We start from the raw sequence: 18121 nt of genomic DNA, 5'->3' as shown, positions 1-18121 counted from the left end.
AAAGAGAAATTAAGGAATCGATCCCATTTACAATTGCACCCAAAACCATAAGATACCTAGGAATAAATCTAACCAAAGAGGCAAAGGATCTGTACTCAGAAAACTATAAAATATTCATGAAAAAAACTGAGGAAGGCACAAAGAAATGGAAAAACATTCCAAGCTCCTGGACTGGAAGAACAAATATTGTGAAGATGTCAATGCTACCTAGAGCAATCTACACATTTAATGCAATCCCTATCAAAATACCATCCACTTTTTTTCAAAGAAATGGAAAAAATAATCCTAAAATTTGTATGGAACCAGAAAAGACCCCAAACAGCCAGAAGAATGTTGAAAAAGAAAAGCAAAGCCGGTGGCATCACAATTCCAGACTTCAAGCTCTATTACAAAGCTGTCATCATCAGGACAGTATGGTACTGGCACGAAAACAGACACATAGATCAATGGAACAGAATCGAGAGCCCAGAAATGGACCCTCAACTCCATGGTCAACTAATCTTTGACAAAGCAGGAAAGAATGTCCAATGGAAAAAAGACAGTCTCTTCAACAAAGGGTGTTGGGAAAATTGGACAGTCACATGCAGAAGAATGAAACTGGACCATTTCCTTTCACCACACACAAAAAGAGACTCAAAATGGATGAAAGACCTAAATGTGAGATAGGAGTCCATCAAAATCCTCGAGAACACAAGCAGCAACCTCTTCGACCTCAGCTGCAGCAACTTCTTCCTAGAAACATCACCAAAGGCAAGGGAAGCAAGGGCAAAAATGAACTATTGGGACTTCATCAAGATAAAAAGCTTTTGCGCAGCAAAGGAAACAGTCAACCAAACCAAAAGACAACCGACAGAATGGGAGAAGATATTTGTAAATGACATATGAGAGAAAGGGCTAGTATCCAAAATATAAAGAACTTATCAAACTCAACACCCAAAGAACAAATGATCCAATCAAGAAATGGGCAGAAGACATGAACAGACATTTTTCCAAAGACATCCAAATGGCCAACAGACACATGAAGTGCTCAACATCGCTCGGCATCAGGGAAGTTCAAAACAAAACCTCAATGAGATACCACCTCACACCCGTCAGAATGGCTAAAATTAACAAGTCAGGAAATGACAGATGTTGGCGGGGATGCGGAGAAAGAGGAACCCTCCCACACTGTTGGTGGGAATGCAAGCTGGTGCAGCCACTCTGGAAAACAGTATGGAGGTTCCTCAAAAAGTTGAAAATAGAGCTATCATATGACCCAGTAATTGCACTACTGGGTATTTACCCCAAAGATACAAATGTAGTGATCCAAAGGGCTAGGTGCACCCCAATGCTTATAGCAGCAATGTCCACAATAGCCAAACTATGGAAAGAGCCTAGATGTCCATCAACAGATGAATGGATAAAGAAGATGTGGTGTATATATATACAATGGAATATTATGCAGCCATCAAAAGGCATGAGATCTTGCCATTTGCAACCACATGGATGGAACTACGGTATTATTATTAAGAGGGTATTATTATTAAGCGAAATAAGTCAATCAGAGAAACACATGTATCATATGATCTCACTGATATGAGGAATTCTTAATCTCAGGAAACAAACTGAGGGTTGCTGGAGTGGGGGTGGGTGGGAGGGATGGGGTGGCTGGGTGATAGACATTGGGGAGGGTATGTACTATGGTGAGAGCTGTGAATTGTGTAAGACTGATGAATCACAGACCTGTACCTCTGAAACAAATAATACATTATATGTTTAAAAAAAAGAAGATAGTAGGAAGGGAAAAATGAAGGGGGGCGAATCGGAGGGAGAGATGAACCATGAGAGACTGTGGACTCTTAAGGAATAAACTGAGGGTTCTAGATGGAAGGGAGTGGGGGGATGGGTTAGCCTGGTGATGGGTATTAAGGAGGGCACGTAATGAATGGAGCACAGGGTATTATATGCAAACAATGAGTCATGGAACACTACATCAAAAACTAATGATGTAATGTATGCTGATTAACATAACAGAATAAAATAAAATTAAAAGAAAAATGATTTTCTCCCTCTCCCTCTGCCCCTCCCCACCCCTGCTCAAGCTCTCTCTCTTGCAAAAACTAAAAAAAATTTTAAAAATAGGAACTAAAAAGGATACCATAAACAATCTTAAAAGACTGGGGAATTGTAAATCTGTACACCAAAGGACTAATACTCATTACATATTGAGAAGAAAAGCTATAGATCAATTAGAAACAGAAAGAAAAAAATCAAAGGATATGGGAAAACAATCCACTGAAGAGAGATACAAACAGCTGGCTTGTAAACACATGAGAAATTTTTCCAACTCAGGTTCTAATTAAGGAAATGAAATATAACACAGGGTAGCAATTTTTGTCCCATCAGTTTGGCGAAATATTTAAAAATTGGTAACATCCAAGGATGCTGCAATGAACATGGGGGTACAAATATCTCTTTGAGTAGGGATTGTGTTTCCTTTGGATATATATACCCAGAAGTGGAATAGCTAAATCAAGATGCTAAATTTTATGAAGTGTATTTTACCACATTTTTTAAGAGAAAAAAAGAAAGACAAAGAAAAATGTCAGAGTAAAAAGGATGGTTTAAAAAAAAAGTGTAACTAATATATAACAGACTGGAAAAATGAAATAATAAGCAAAAATTTATTTCTCATATCTAGCAATAATTTTAGAAAAATATATATTGAGAAAAGGTTCTTAATCCTAAGTAACAGAAAAAGCATAATATATCACGATTAAAATTCAACAAGAAACATGCTGTAGCAGTATGAATAAAACCATCAAGTTACTGAAAAACATAAAATAATACTTGGATACAAGGAGAAATACAGTGTATCCCTTAAATAGAAAATGTAATATGGTAAAGAAATAGCCATTCTTCCCAAATTAATCTTTAGAGCAAGTCTAAGAAAATGTAAATGTAATACTTCAAGGAGCTTTAGGACTACTCAACAAAGAGGGCAATGCCACACTGATGGGTTTAAGTTGTCAAATCATCCATTTCGGTTTACAATAGGCCCTATCACTTAGCTAACACTATGACCTTGGAAAGTTACTTAACCTCTCTGTTGCAGACTTAAAAATAAAGCCAACAGGTTCAAATACCATCCCATAAATAAGTCCTTTATGTTACTACAGGATGTTCACATAAGCATCCATGAACTCTTCTAGAAATACTTACTCTTTTATAAATACCACCTTTACAGAATGAAGACATACCCTGTTTCAGTGCACTTCGCTTTATTGAGTATCTCAGATATTGCCTTTTTTTTTTTTTAAACACATTGAAGGTCTGTGACAACCCTGCATCAAAAGCAAGTCTATTGGCGCCACTTTTCCAATAGCATTTGCTCACTACTGTCTTGGGAGATGAACAATGAGATTAATGTTTTTATGCCTACTACCACAACATCCATTCAGCAGCCTGTGGATCAAAGAGTCATTTCAATATTCAAGACCTGTTATTTAAGAAATACATATCGTAAGGCTATAGCTGCCATAGATAGTATTCCTCTGCCAGGTCTGGGCCATCACTGAAAACCTTCCAGAAAGGAGTCACCATTCCAGATGCCAATTAGAACATCTGTGTTCATGGGAAGAGGTCAAAATATCAACATGAAGAGGAGTTTGGAAGAAGTTGATTCCAACCCTCACAGATGACTCTGAGGTGTTCGAAACTTCAGGGGAAGAAGTAATCTCAGAAGTGGTGTAAATAGCAAGAGAATTAGAAGCGGAGGCTGAAAGTGTGGGGCACTTGGGTGGCTCAATTAGTTGAGCATCTGACTCATGATTTCAGCTCAGGTCATGATCTCACGGGTCCTGGGATTGAGCCCCACATTGGGCTCTGTGCTCAGTGAGCAGTCTGCTTGGATTCTCTGCCTCTCTTTCTCCCCCACCCCCGATCGCACACATGTGCTCTAGCTCTCTTTTTCTCTCCCTTTTTCTCTCTCAAATAAATAAAATCTTTAAAAAAAAATTATAAATTTTTTAAAAATGTGGCTGCAATCTCCTGATATAACTTGAATGGATAAGGAGTTACTTCTTATGGATGAGCAAAGACAGTGGTTTTATGAAAGGGAAGCTACTCGTGGTGAAAATATTGTGAAGACTATTGAAATAACAAAAAAGGATTTAGAACATTACATCAACTTAGCTGCTAGAGCAGCAACTTGGTTTGAGAGGATTGACTCCAATTTTGAAAGAAATTCTACTGTGGGTAAAATGCTATCAAGCAGCATTACATGCTACAGAGAAATCACTTGTCAATGGAAGAGTCAGCTGACATGGCAAACTTCATTTTTGCCTTATTTTAAGAAATTGCCATAGCCTCAGCAAACAGCACCCTGATCAGTCAGCAGCCATTAACACTGAGACAAGACGCTCCACCAGCAAAAAGATTATAACTCACTGAAAGCTCAGATGATGGTCAGCATTTCTTAGCAATAAAGTATTTTTAATTAAGGTATATACATTGTTTTTTTTTTAGACATAATGCTATTGCATACTTAATAGATTACAGTATAGTGTCAACATAACTTTTATATGCACTGGGAAACAAAAAAATTCCTTTGACTCGCTTTATTGCAATATTTGCTTTATTGTGGTGGTCTAGAACTGAATCCACAAAATAGCCAAGGTATGCCTATAAATATTTAGGTATGCTTATACAATACACATGTGTAATTTTGATATTTACAGAATAAATATTTCTTCTATTAATTCCACATTGCAGTTGAAAATTATTAATCACCGTTTCACTGATCCATGAAATACCTATCAAGCTCTTTCTAAAGTAGGGCCTGGAGTACTATGCCAGGTGCAGAGGGTAAAAACACATACCCCAAAATGATCCCGACAATCAAGAAGCTCATGGTCTAGTAGGTAGTAACTGTACACTATTTACATATTTTTATCTAAGAATAGGAAAGTATGCTGACTAAAGTGAATTACAAGTTAGTTATAATTTTAGTAAATATAACCCTAAAATAGATAGGCAGAGGTCATACAAATACTGAAGTTAAACGAACACATAACATTAATGTGCCGTTTAAGCCAGGAGGTCAAAAAATACCGGAGTTAAAAAGAAAACAGCCACATAAGTAAGCAATTTTAAAGAAGAGTATGAAAGGAATTTACTTCTTCCCTTTCAATTAAAATAAATGGGATCTCTAACCACTTACCACGGTGAGCACTGTGTAAAGTATAGAACTGTCAAATCATGATGTACATCTGAAACTAATATAATATTGTATTTGACATTAAAAAAATTAAAAAATAAAAAATAAGTGGGTTTTCTGAAGCTAATCAAAGAAAGAGAAAGAATTAATTTTTTAGAACCAATCATGTGTTTCAGCTTGGGTAGGGCTAACCCGGGATTGGTTTACACTGTTACATGAATCCCAGAAAGCACTGTTTTGAATTCTTTTTCTCCTTTAATTAGGCAGTATGACTGCCATTACGCACATCCCTACTGGTAAAAAAAAAAAAAAAAGTTTGGAATGAGCATTATGACAGGGAATCAGCACAACCCAGAGTGGGGGCAGAGGGGGTTGGGCGGAGTAACTGTTGCCTTCCTAATCATAAAAATGAGTGAAAAATACATTAATGTTCGAGAAACTCTGGAAAGATAGTGTTGGTAGTGATACAAAAGCTAGATGTAAACAAAACCTTACTAAACTGATGTTTATGTTTAGAGTTATACTTAAAACTGTAATCAGAATTCCTAGGAGAAAATAACTTTGGTATTAAGATTCTAAAATACTTATTTCTGACAACAAGCATAATCATTATTTGGTTATAAAGCAGACTTACCAGATTTTTACCATCTTGCTTATGGATAGTTACAATTCTACTTTCATTTGAGCCTTCTTGGCTTGCTTGCTTAATAGTAACATCAATAATATCAGGAAAGTCACAATATAACTGTAAATCCTATAATGAAGAGCATTTGAGATTAAAAACAGGTAAAACTAAGGGAGCCATTTTAAAACAAAACTTATGAAGGACATAACATTCATTCCAAATTCTTTAAAATAAAAAAGTATTGATAGTAACTAAATGGGATTCTCTCCCTCAATAACGTAACCCTAAGACTTAACCATATCTTCTTTGACTTAAAAATGAGAGCATTAAAATGTTACAGGAATCTAATCATGCTACAGTTCCCTTCAATCCAATCAACATCAAGTGGAACCACTGTCAGAAAACTGAAAGTTTAACCACCAAAGAAGGAAGGTAAAGACAAATCTCTAATAACGATCTAAGAACATAGATATGAACAAACTAAAACTTCTAGTGCAAAACTTAGAAAAACTAACTATACATCATCATAAAATCAATTAAAATTAATCTTTCCTAATTAAATTTTATGCTTGTGCCTATTATCAATAACAGCAAAATTATAAAAAGAGGCAAAACTACCTTAAAATCACTTTAGGAATTCAAGCCTTTTTGAAAACTGTAAGAACCATTACTAACGTTTGTCATAAAAAAACTGAATAAAAAACCACATAAGAACAATGAGAAAAGAATTATAGATACAACTCTGATGGCTTCACACTATTAAAAACTTCCACTTCGATCAGTGAGAGAAGAGAACTGCAAGACCATGTTTCCAATGAGTAAAATTACTGTGCTTCTAGTGCCATTCACTTAGACTAACGAAGAATGAGAACATACCGTGAAGGATTACCTGTTCTGCCAGAGTCTCACTTTCTTTATGTTTCCCTCTTGACCACTGAATTCCACCGTTTCCAGTTATTATAACGGTTGCAAAAATCTCCTCACCTGAAGGCCCTCTTCCAGGTTCTTTTACTTCAAACTGCTCTGTGTAGAAGGCAGACTGAAGAGCTTCCAGATTTATAAGATACTTAAGTTTCAAGTTTCTGGCAGTGGCTTTGCAATGGCTGAATTGCTCAATAAATCTGCGAAATCTGTACCTTATTCGTTTCCTTGTCAAAATATGATAGTCTTGGATCTTTGCTCGAACACATTTTGGTAAGAATGTCTTGTAGCTGGGGATAAAGAACACACACAGAAAAACAAAACAAATTGGAAGGTAAATCTAAAATGACACTGAAAGAGAAATTACCACCTTTCTCCACAACAGGTAAGTGCCGCAGCACAGAGGTCAAGTGGAGAAAGGTGACACAGCCACCACGCATACAATATTAAGGTTTTGTCAGATGATGGAAATACATATAAAAATTCTCTGAGTTACCATAAATGTTTAGAATAGGGTATGTTAATCTTCTTCCCCTAATGAAATGAAGACTTAGTCTAGCTAATAATGGAGTCTCTAAAAATTTGTTTTCTGATTATCTTATACCTCATTTTTTGCAACACCGTGTTGCAAATATTTCCTATGACGCTGTACACCAAAATTCACCTGAATTCTGGAAACTGTTACACTCTGTTGGATGCTACAGTTGTTCATTATGCAAACATACTCCTGTTGTATACATTATTTTCTGGCCCTTTTCAGTAACTCCTAATAATTCCTTTGCCATCAAAACAATTCTACTTAGAAATGTTCTGACACTTTTGTACCTCTACCTCTATGTAAAATATCCTAAAGAAGAGAGATAACGTCTCCCCTGTTCAAATATCTGACCAATGAAGAGCATTTCATTTCTGAAGGTACAACTGCATTAAATTTCCATGCCTTCACCTAGGCTAATCCTTCTTCCCATCATCCATTTCCCTATCTGGTTAGCTCTAACTCACTCCAACAGTCTCAGCTCAAGCATCATCAAATCCAGGCAACCTTTCTCTATGACTGTTAGATGTTCCTCTCCCTTTGTCTGACAGTATTCTGTGCACCACTCCATAGTATCACTTCTCACTCTATCCTGTATCTGAGTATTTATAGCTAGTGCTCTGGCTGGCTCATGCTGAGAGCTTACATTTTAAGACTATGTAGTTGTTTGCTAAAGAGCTGTCATTAAAATGTAAGTTCTATAAAGTTACAAATAAATCATAGTAAAAATATAGGTAATACTCAAAATGTATCACTTCCTAATTATTTTACATTTTAAATTTTTACATTTTACTACTTCCTATGCTTTTAAGGCTGTTTACATCTCTCGTACATGAGTGGTGAAAAAGATTTGCTATTGCTCATATCTTCCCAATTCTACATTCAGGCACATCAGGTTGATACCCTGAAACTGGCCATAGGCAGGATTTATACCATGGACGTCAGCAAAGATGGCAAACAAATCACATCTTTGGGGTTTTTTTGAGAACTGGTTGTTACGCATTTACTCATACACCACCGCTTCTTCCCTCCTGTACTCTGCCTGAACCCCGCTGACGAACACTCAGTTTTGTACTCAAGTACAGAGCTGCTGGAGGGTCATTTGGCAAGGTAGGCAGGGCAGTATAAATTCATAATCACCAATTTCAAACACGCTTTCAGCACGACCATCCATTTGACAACGCTTCTCTGCTCAACTAATTCTCCCAAGTTCCACAACTATGTCAAACCCTCTCCCATTTCCTCAAACTGCCTATTACCTTTCTTCTGCCTCAAACGTCAGCTGTATTCCTCCTTACGTTCAGCAGATGACTTCATCTCTTTCTTTGGGGGGAAAAAAGAGCTTCTCTAAGCAGAGCTCCCTCCACATGACGCTGGCGAATCTACATACATCTGCACCCATTCCCTCCTCCTCCCCACCTGTGACAACAAAGGCAGTATAAACCAGCGAGGTAAAGCCACTTCCTGGACACGTATGTACCGATAGTCTCTTTCTTCCTCTAATATACATTCACCCTCTGGGGACTTTTATTTCTCTTCGAACCACAACACACTACCGGTCGTCCCACCTTAAATGTAAAATTTCTTTGCGCCACATATCCCTTCAGCTCCAGCCATTCTGGCCTAATTTTGGCAGAGTTTATACAGCCATTTCCATTTACGCTTCAATTCACTCCAGTCTAACTTCTGCTCCATCATTCCACAGAAAATGCTTTTGCTAAAAATCAAGACTTTCACGTTGCTAAAACCAAATTCCCATATTCATCTCCCTTGTCATTCTTCAGCAGCATCCAACACTGCTGATCATTCTCTCCTTCAATTTTCTCCCCTTAGCTTTCCTCGCTTTATTCCTGTCTCTTGGGATACTTCTCAATCTTCTTTTCAGGTTCACTCCCACCTGGTGATTAAGGTTGAAGTTCCTCAAGACCTGAGGCCCTCCTCTCTTCTTATTTATACTCTTTCTCTCTAGGTTCCCTAGATGCAAATGACTCTGGTATCTGTCTCCAGCACTGACCTCTACACTCCATACCCTAATCTTCCATAGGCAAGTCAATTGATACATTTAATTTAAATGTCTCAAAAGCTCCTTAAACAATGTGTCAAACCAAACTCACAAGTCCTGACATCCTCCCCTAAAAGATCCTCTTATAGCATTTCCTATCTAAGTAAAGAGCACTGCAATTCACCCATGACCCAGGAATCATCCTTGAGGCCGCCTTCCCCTTTGATTCCCATTATTCCATTCATCACCACGTTTCCATGAGTTTGCCTTCTAAATACTTTTCTTAGTTGCCCATTTTTCTCATTACTAACTCATTAGTAACCGCATCTCCTGGAGGAAAATACTGTAATGGCCTTAGTCTCTGGGCAACTGGCATTCCCCTTTACTCATACCACTGTCCAATTTTGTTTTCTACACTGGACTCAGGGGGATCTTTTAAAATCACAAATCTAATCATTTCACCATTGCTTAATACCCTTGCATGGTTTCTGAGTGCTCGTAACCTTGTCCACATGGCTCTAAGGTTCTGTAGGTTCTGGTCCAGCCCCTGCTTTGCCTCCTCCTAACTCTTCGGGCTCTAGCCATACTGACTCTCTTCACTCTTCCCACGCTCCCTTCTGCTACAAGGCCTCTTCCATGAGTCTCTACACACTCCCTCCCTCCTCTCTCTCTGCCCGTTAAATTCTACTCTTTTTTTCAGATCTCACAAGTCACACTTTGTTCCTAACAATTATATATTTCTAAATAAACAGATATACAAAATTTAATAAGTCTAGACAGCATAGAGGAGAGCCTCAGGAAATTTAGAATAAACACTGAAAAGACAAAAAATAGACTCAGAATACAAATGATTCTTGCTTAACTACTGACAAAAACGTTAGTTACCAAGAGACTTATTAAATCTGAATGCAATTTATATAAACATTTTACAAAAATGCAAAATATATAGCCATCAATGGCTACTTTTTAATAAAGCTTTTAATAAGACTTAAAAAGAGGAGTTTAAAATTACAACATAAAACAAAGCTTTCCACATTGATGCCTGGCATAAAGGACCAGACATACTTCCTCTGGGAATACCATAGGAATGTGTGGTTCTTGAACATAGTAAATCCACTTCAGCATCATGCTATCAGAACCAGACTTGTTAGAAACACTAAAAATTTTTCAAGAGAAAAGTTATTAATTCTTAAAGCAAAAAGACATTTTTCCTCATGCTTTTCTTATATTGAGTTTTTAAAGAATGCTAAAATTGAGGCTCCAAAAGGCTCTGAAATTGAGCCTTGGCTTAGAAACTGTATAGTATTTTTTGTACTATAAAATGAAATCTGCATTTTATTATTATAGGTGGAGTAGGCCATTGGAAACTCTATTATTATTTACTTAGTTTTTTAGAAAGGGAGTCCAGGGAGATGAAGTGAGTAGCTCAGTTGCTATGTAAGTGGCCTTGGTCCTGGCCTAATGTTTACAAATTCAGCAGTCTCCTAAACTCTTTGCATTTTCCAGTTCTCTTCTTCCCACCCTTTAGCAGACTTAGAACTTTAAAGAGCAGATGAAGAATGAAAACACAAAAATTTTATGCTTTCCTTCACTTTCTGTACTCTAATACCTAAGCCATAATGTCCAATTAAGAGTTGGTGGCATACAGAAAAGCATCTAATGCACACACATGCACAAAGAGGTGAACACACACACACCCACACACACAGAGCTAACACAAAGGCACAGACACACAAAGATGCACCTTACATGAATTTTTTTTTTAAGGTCGGGGAAGGAATATGTATTTAATTATACTAATCAGAGATCCATATCCGACTGGGTATTTCTGGGAACAAAACAGTTTATTTCATTCTGCCAACAACTAATCATTTATTCTCCCATCAATCTTGAATAATTTCACACTGAGTAGAGTTTCTTGATTATTTCTCAGAAATAAGCACTAAATGTGAATTCAGAAAACATCAGTTGAGTTAAATTACATTACAAAGGCAAGCAAGGCAGGCATGATTTGCTTCAGGACAGGCAGAAATTATTTATCTAATATTAAAATGTCATGGTACAGGAAACAAAAGAAAAAATAAATTACCCGAAAATTATGAATTTTATGAATGATACTTTCAAGAAAGTGAAAAAACAGTCCAAAGAAGGGGAATATATTTGCAAACTATAAATATAATAACTTTCATCTGGAGACTTGTATCCCAAATATGTAAAGCACCCTTATAACTCAATAATAAAAAAGTCTTGAAAAGAAAAGAGAAATGACCCAAATCAACAAAATCATGAATGAAAGAGGAGAGATCACAACCAACACCAAAGAAATACAAACAATTATAAGAACATATTATGAGCAACTCTATGCCAGCAAATTAGATAACCTGGAAGAAATGGGTGCATTCCTAGAGATGTATCAACTACCAAAATTGAACCAGGAAGAAACAGAAAACCTGAACAGACCTATAACCACTAAGGAAATTGAAACAGTCATCAAAAATCTCCCAAGAAACAAAAGCCCAGGGCCAGACGGCTTCCCGGGGGAATTCTATCAGACATTTCAAGAAGAATTAATACCTATTCTCCTGAAACTGTTCCAAAAAATAGAAATGGAAGGGAAACTTCCAAACTCGTTTTATGAGGCCAGCATTACCTTGATCCCAAAACCAGACAAAGACCCCAACAAAAAAGAGAATTACAGACCAATATCCTTGATGAACATGGATGCAAAAATTCTCACCAAAATACTAGCCAATAGGATCCAACAGTACATTAAAAGGATTATTCACCATGACCAAGTGGGATTTATTCCTGGGCTGCAAGGCTGGTTCAACATCCGCAAATCAATCAATGTGATACAATACATTAACAAAAGAAAGAACAAGAATCATATGATCCTCTCAATAGATGCAGAAAAAGCATTTGACAAAGTACAACATCCTTTCTTGATCAAAACTCTTCAGAGTATAGGGATAGAGGGTACATACCTCAATATCATAAAAGCCATCTATGAAAAACCTACAGCGAGTATCATTCTCAATGGGGAAAGGCTGAGAGCCTTTCCCCTAAGGTCAGGAACGCGGCAGGGATGTCCACTCTCACCACTGCTATTCAACATAGTATTAGAAGCCCTAGCCACAGCAATCAGACAACAAAAAGAAATCAAAGGCATCCAAATCGGCCAAGAGGAAGTCAAACTCTCACTCTTTGCAGATGATATGATACTGTACGTGGAAAACCCAAAAGACTCTACCCCAAAACTGCTAGAACTCATACAGGAATTCAGTAAAGTAGCAGGATATAAAATCAATGCACAGAAATCAGTGGCATTCCTATACACCAACAACAAGACAGAAGAGAGACAAATCAAGGAGTCTATCCCATTTACAATTGCACCCAAAACCATTAGATACCTAGGAATAAATCTAACCAAAGAGGCAAAGGATCTGTACTCAGAAAACTATAAAATACTCATGAAAGAAATTGAAGAAGACACAAAGAAATGGAAAAACGTTCCATGCTCATGGATTGGGAGAATCAACATTGTGAAGATGTCAATGCTACCTAGAGCAATCTACACATTCAATGCAATCCCCATCAAAATACCATCCACTTTTTTCAAAGAAATGGAACAAATAATCCTAAAATTTGTATGGAACCAGAAGAGACCCCGAATAGCCAGAGGAATACTGAAAAAGAAAAGCAAAGCTGGCGGCATCACAATTCCGGACTTCCAGCTCTATTACAAAGCTGTCATCATCAAGACAGTATGGTACTGGCACAAAAACAGACGCATAGATCAATGGAACAGAATCGAGAGCCCAGAAATGGACCCTCAACTCTATGGTCAACTTATTTTTGACAAAGCAGGAAAGAATGTCCAATGGCAAAAAGACAGTCTCTTCAACAAATGGTGTTGGGAAAATTGGACAGCCACATGCAGAAGAATGAAACTGGACCATTTCCTTACACCTCACACAAAAATAGACTCCAAATGGTTGAAGGACCTAAACGTGAGACAGGAGTCCATCCAAATCCTAAAGGAGAACACAGGTAGCAACCTTTTCGACCTTAGCCGCAGCAACTTCTTCCTAGAAACATCGCCAAAGGCACGGGAAGCCAGGGCAAAAATGAACTATTGGGATTTCATCAAGATAAAAAGCTTTTGCACAGCAAAAGAAACAGTCCACAAAACCAAAAGACAACCGACAGAATGGGAGAAAATATTTGCAAACGACATATCAGATAAAGGGCTAGTATCCAAAATCTATAAAGAACTTATCAAACTCAACACCCAAAGAACAAATAATCCAATCAAGAAATGGGCAGAAGACATGAACAGACATTTTTCCAAACAAGACATCCAAATGGCCAACAGACACATGAAAAAGGGCTCAACATCGCTCAGCATCAGGGAAATCCAAATCAAAACCTCAATGAGATACCACCTCACACCAGTCAGAATGGCTAAAATTAACAAGTCAGGAAACGACAGATGTTGGCGGGGATGTGGAGAAAGGGGAACCCTCCTACACTGTTGGTGGGAATGCAAGCTGGTGCAACCCCTCTGGAAAACAGTATGGAGGTTCCTCAAACAGTTGAAATTAGAGCTACCGTTCGATCCAGCAATTGCACTACTGGGTATTTACCACAAAGATACAAATGTAGGGACCCAAAGGGGTACGTGTACCCCAATGTTTATAGCAGCAATGTCCACAATAGCCAAACTGTGGAAAGAGCCAAGATGCCCATCGACAGATGAATGGATAAAGAAGATGTGGTATATATACACAATGGAATATTATGCAGCCATCAAAAGGAATGAGATCTTGCCATTTGCAACGACGTGGATGGAACTGGAGGGTGTTATGCTGAGTGAAATAAGTCAATCAGAGAAAGACATGTATCACATGACCTCACTAATATGAGGAATTCTTAATCTCAGGAAACAAACTGAGTGTTACTGGAGTGGTTGGGGGTGGGAGGGATGGGATGGCTGGGTGATAGACATTGGGGAGGGTATGTGCTACAGTGAGCGCTGTGAATTGTGCAAGACTGTTGAATCACAGATCTGTACTTCTGAAACAAATAATGCAACATATTTTAAGAAAAAAGGAAAAGAAGAAGATAACAGGAGAGGAAGAAAAGGGGAGTATGTCAGAGGGGGAGACGAACCATGAGAGATGATGGCCTCTGAAAAACAAACTGAGGGTTCTAGAGGGTAGGGGGGTGGGGGGATGGGTTAGCCTGGTGATGGGTATTGAGGAGGGCACGTTCTGCATGGAGCACTGGGTGTTATGAACAAACAATGAATCATGGAACACTGCATCAAAAACTAATGATGTAATATATGGTGATTAACATAACAATAAAAAAAATTTAAAAAAAATAATAAAAAAGTCTTGGGTCATACATCTTAAATGGGTGAACTTTATGGTTTAAGGCTTAACAGACATCTGAAAACAAGATTACTTAAAACCAAAGCAGAAATAGAAACTGATACCCTGCAATCTGGGTATGTAACTTTTTAAGGCACTTAGTAAACGAGTGACTAAAACCAGTTATTGAGAGAAGGATTTCAAGAAATATAGGGTTTTAACCAGATGCATAACACCCTCAAACTTTTAATTCTAAGTATGCAATATGTAAAACATAGTCTTCAAACTTATAAAAAACTTGAAGAACTCTTATAATAATCATATACATCTTTAAAAAGATTTACAACTATTAAAGCTGGGCTGTAGGAGCAGTATTTCAAAAAATCCTGTTAGGCATGACAAAACCCAATATGCACATGAGTAATTTGGAGAATGTGGAGTGTGGATCACTTATAAAAGAATCGGCTGGATCAGTTATAACATGAATAAGGTCTAAGGATCTAATGTAAAACATGGTGACTCTGATAAAACTGTATTGTAGAACTGAAATTTGCTGAGAAGAGTGTTTAAACATTCTCACCAAAAAAAAAAAAAAGTAAGTAGAATAGATAAATATGTGAAGTAATGGATGTGTTAATGAACCAGATGGGGGAGTTCTTAATCCTGTATACATACAGCAAACCACCACGATGTACCTTTCCAATCATCTTACAATTTTATATGTCAATGATACTTCAAAAAGCAGAAATTTTTAGGAAAATTCCCCGGAGAACTTGTGAAGATTTGTATTTGTGGGCTTCCCCTGAGATTTACTGAATCAAAACTCTTGGGTAGCACTCAGAAATCTTCAGTTTTAACAGGCACTTCAACTTCAGGTGATACTAATTCAAGTAAACTGTGGGCCAATATTTGAGAAATACTGCTTCAGATGTATTTATAAAGACAATTTGAGGATCTATCAGAAATTATGCCTACAGGTGTTCTTTTCATTCCCCTAACTTTACTTACTCTTTTTAGAATAAATGAATCAAATAATTAATAAGTATCAAACATCATTGATACTTTCTGTAGTACTCCAACTCTTTCAATATTTTTTTAAATTCTAAGATAAATCAGTACTAAGGATATAACATACAATATGATCACTATGGGTAACACTGCTGTTTCTTTTTCTTTCTCTTTTTTTTGTTAACTATATGAGATGATGGATATTAACTAAACTTATTTTGGCAATTATTTCACAAATATATGTAAGTCAAAGTGTGATGCTGTATACCTTAAACTTATACAGTGCTATATGACAATTATATCTCAATAAAACTGGAAGAAAAAAGAAAAAAGAAATTTCTTTTATCTCACAAAGTATGTGTTGTATACAAGGAAGAAAATTTACCCATATGACTTTTAATTATTATAAAATCAAAAAGATTTGATACAGAAAGTACAATTAATTACAGAAAAACTCCAACTGTTCACATTTATTTATATGGATTTGCATAAGGAAACTACCTGATAGAGCTATAGATGTCCAGTGGGGTTTGATCCTTCTCTTTGGCTAGTCTCATCATATCTAACACAGCCATTCCAAGACATTCTTCCTGTGTTTCATGGGTCACGGGTATTTTTATCCATCCATGTAAAAAATCATGCCGCCACTATAGGAAAAAAATTTAGAAGGAAATACCTCTTAAATTTCACTGTCACATTTTAATCTATTATATTTTAACCTATAATTTCTACAACATATGCATTTAAAAAGAACGTCAACTCCTCCACTGATTTTCAGTTATTTTGCCATAAAATTATAGTGAAAATTTTTTTGTCAATGGAAACTGATTTATTAGACTGTGTTCCCCATTATATAGTACATATGATGTCAACACTGCTGGTATCTTCAAATTATATCTTCTACATAAAGATTACCTAAATTAAAATAGATATTAGCTAATTAAGTACCTAGTTCCAAATATGTTCAAAGCATTATACTAAGTAGGATTGTGTGAGATACAGAAAAATATAAGATGAGCTTCAACCCTCAAGAAGACTAAAATCTAGCAGGGAAGCTAAACATGTAAACGAAATATTATAATGCAGATATTCTATACTAAGTGCCACACAACAGATGCTTCAGGAATTTAAAAGAATTTGAAACTATATCCAGTTGACATAATCAGGAAAGGTTTTATGGAAAATTCAAAACTTCATGTAGTCTTGAAGAAATTTCTGATGGACACAAAACAGGATGATAGAAGGAATGATACAAAAACAAAGCATAAGGCATGTTCAGAGATGCAAACTAGTTTGGTTGGGCAGACGATTTAAGTAAGGGAATAATGTGGATTAAAACTTGGAAAAGGGGGCACCTGGGTGGCTCAGTTGGTTAAGCGTCTGCCTTAGGCTCAGGTCATGATCCCAGGGTCCTGGGATCGAGCTCTGCATTGGGTTCCCTGCTCAGTGGGAAGCCTGCTTAGCAGGAAGCCTGCTTCTCCCTCTGCCTGCCACTCCCCCTGCTTGTGCTCTCTCTTACTCTGTCTCTCTCTCAAATAAATAAATAAAATCTTAAAAAAATAAAATAAAATAAAATTTGGGAAAATAAGTTGGGGTCAAAATGTAGGTACTCTTGAATGACTTGATCCTAAAAAGCAACAGGCAACCATTTTCTTAAAGCATCAGTTTCTCAGAGCACCTTCTCTTAAAGCATCATGTCTCTTCCACTGGTAGAAGTATCAATGATGAAAGTGCTTTAAGAAAATAAAGTATATCCAGTGAGACTCATTAAGAGGCTGCTGTAATGGTTCAGATATGAAATAATAAGGATCTGATGTAGGGAACAGAAGACACTAAAAGAGTCTGAAAAAAACATAACTTTATCATTATATATAAAAATGAAGAAAAAGAAATAACAAATTTCAAGATTTTGGTCTAGATGATTTAGGAATATGGAAATGAGACTGAATGAATGTGTAATGGGAGAAAGGAAAGGCAAAACAGAAAAATGACCAATATTCTAAAAAACAGCAATTTTCTTGAAAAGAAAGGTGAGAACTAAAATATTAGCTGAAATACCAGTATTTAACCAAGGTTTTGTTATTTTTTAAAAAGATTTTATTTATTTATTTGAGAGAGAGAAAGAAAGAGCACAAGCTGGGGGGAAGGGGCAGAGGGAGAAGGAGAAGTAGACTCCCCACTGAGCAGGAAGCCCACTGTGGGGCTCAATCCCAGGACTCTGGGATCATGACATGAGCCCAAGGCAGACGCTTAACCACCTGAGCCACTCAGGTGCCCCTTAACCAAGGTTTTAAACTGGATAAGAGAAATATAGGGCCACTCTCTTTATTTTATGTAATAAATGTGATAACTTATCTCATGAAATTAAAGTTTAACACAAATTCTTCAAAAATAATTTCATTAAAAAAAAAATAGGGGCACCTGTGTGGCTCAGTCTGTTAAGCCTCTGCCTTCAGCT

At 36.8% G+C, this 18121-nt stretch overlaps 1 protein-coding gene across 4 annotated transcripts in view; it reads right to left on the bottom strand.

Moving 5' to 3' along the window:
* JAK2 (Janus kinase 2) overlaps positions 1 to 18121 on the bottom strand; it is a 151088-nt gene that overhangs the window by 43313 nt on the left and 89654 nt on the right. For all 4 annotated transcript variants that reach the window (XM_025891541.2, XM_025891540.2, XM_025891542.2 and 1 more), the window contains 3 exons: positions 16165 to 16310; positions 6712 to 7033; positions 5832 to 5951 (listed from right to left, as the gene is read on the bottom strand). In XM_025891541.2, the coding sequence (XP_025747326.1) occupies positions 5832 to 5951; positions 6712 to 7033; positions 16165 to 16310 (588 nt within the window). The remainder of the gene's footprint in view (positions 1 to 5831; positions 5952 to 6711; positions 7034 to 16164; positions 16311 to 18121) is intronic.

The sequence above is a fragment of the Callorhinus ursinus genome, unplaced genomic scaffold (genome assembly GCF_003265705.2).
Source record: "Callorhinus ursinus isolate GAN/ISIS: 27379988/994484 unplaced genomic scaffold, GSC_fseal_2.0 scaffold28, whole genome shotgun sequence".
Taxonomy (NCBI): domain Eukaryota; kingdom Metazoa; phylum Chordata; class Mammalia; order Carnivora; family Otariidae; genus Callorhinus; species Callorhinus ursinus.
The sequence above is the reverse complement of the archived record's forward strand: the minus strand, read 5'-3'. Positions and strand labels throughout refer to the sequence as shown.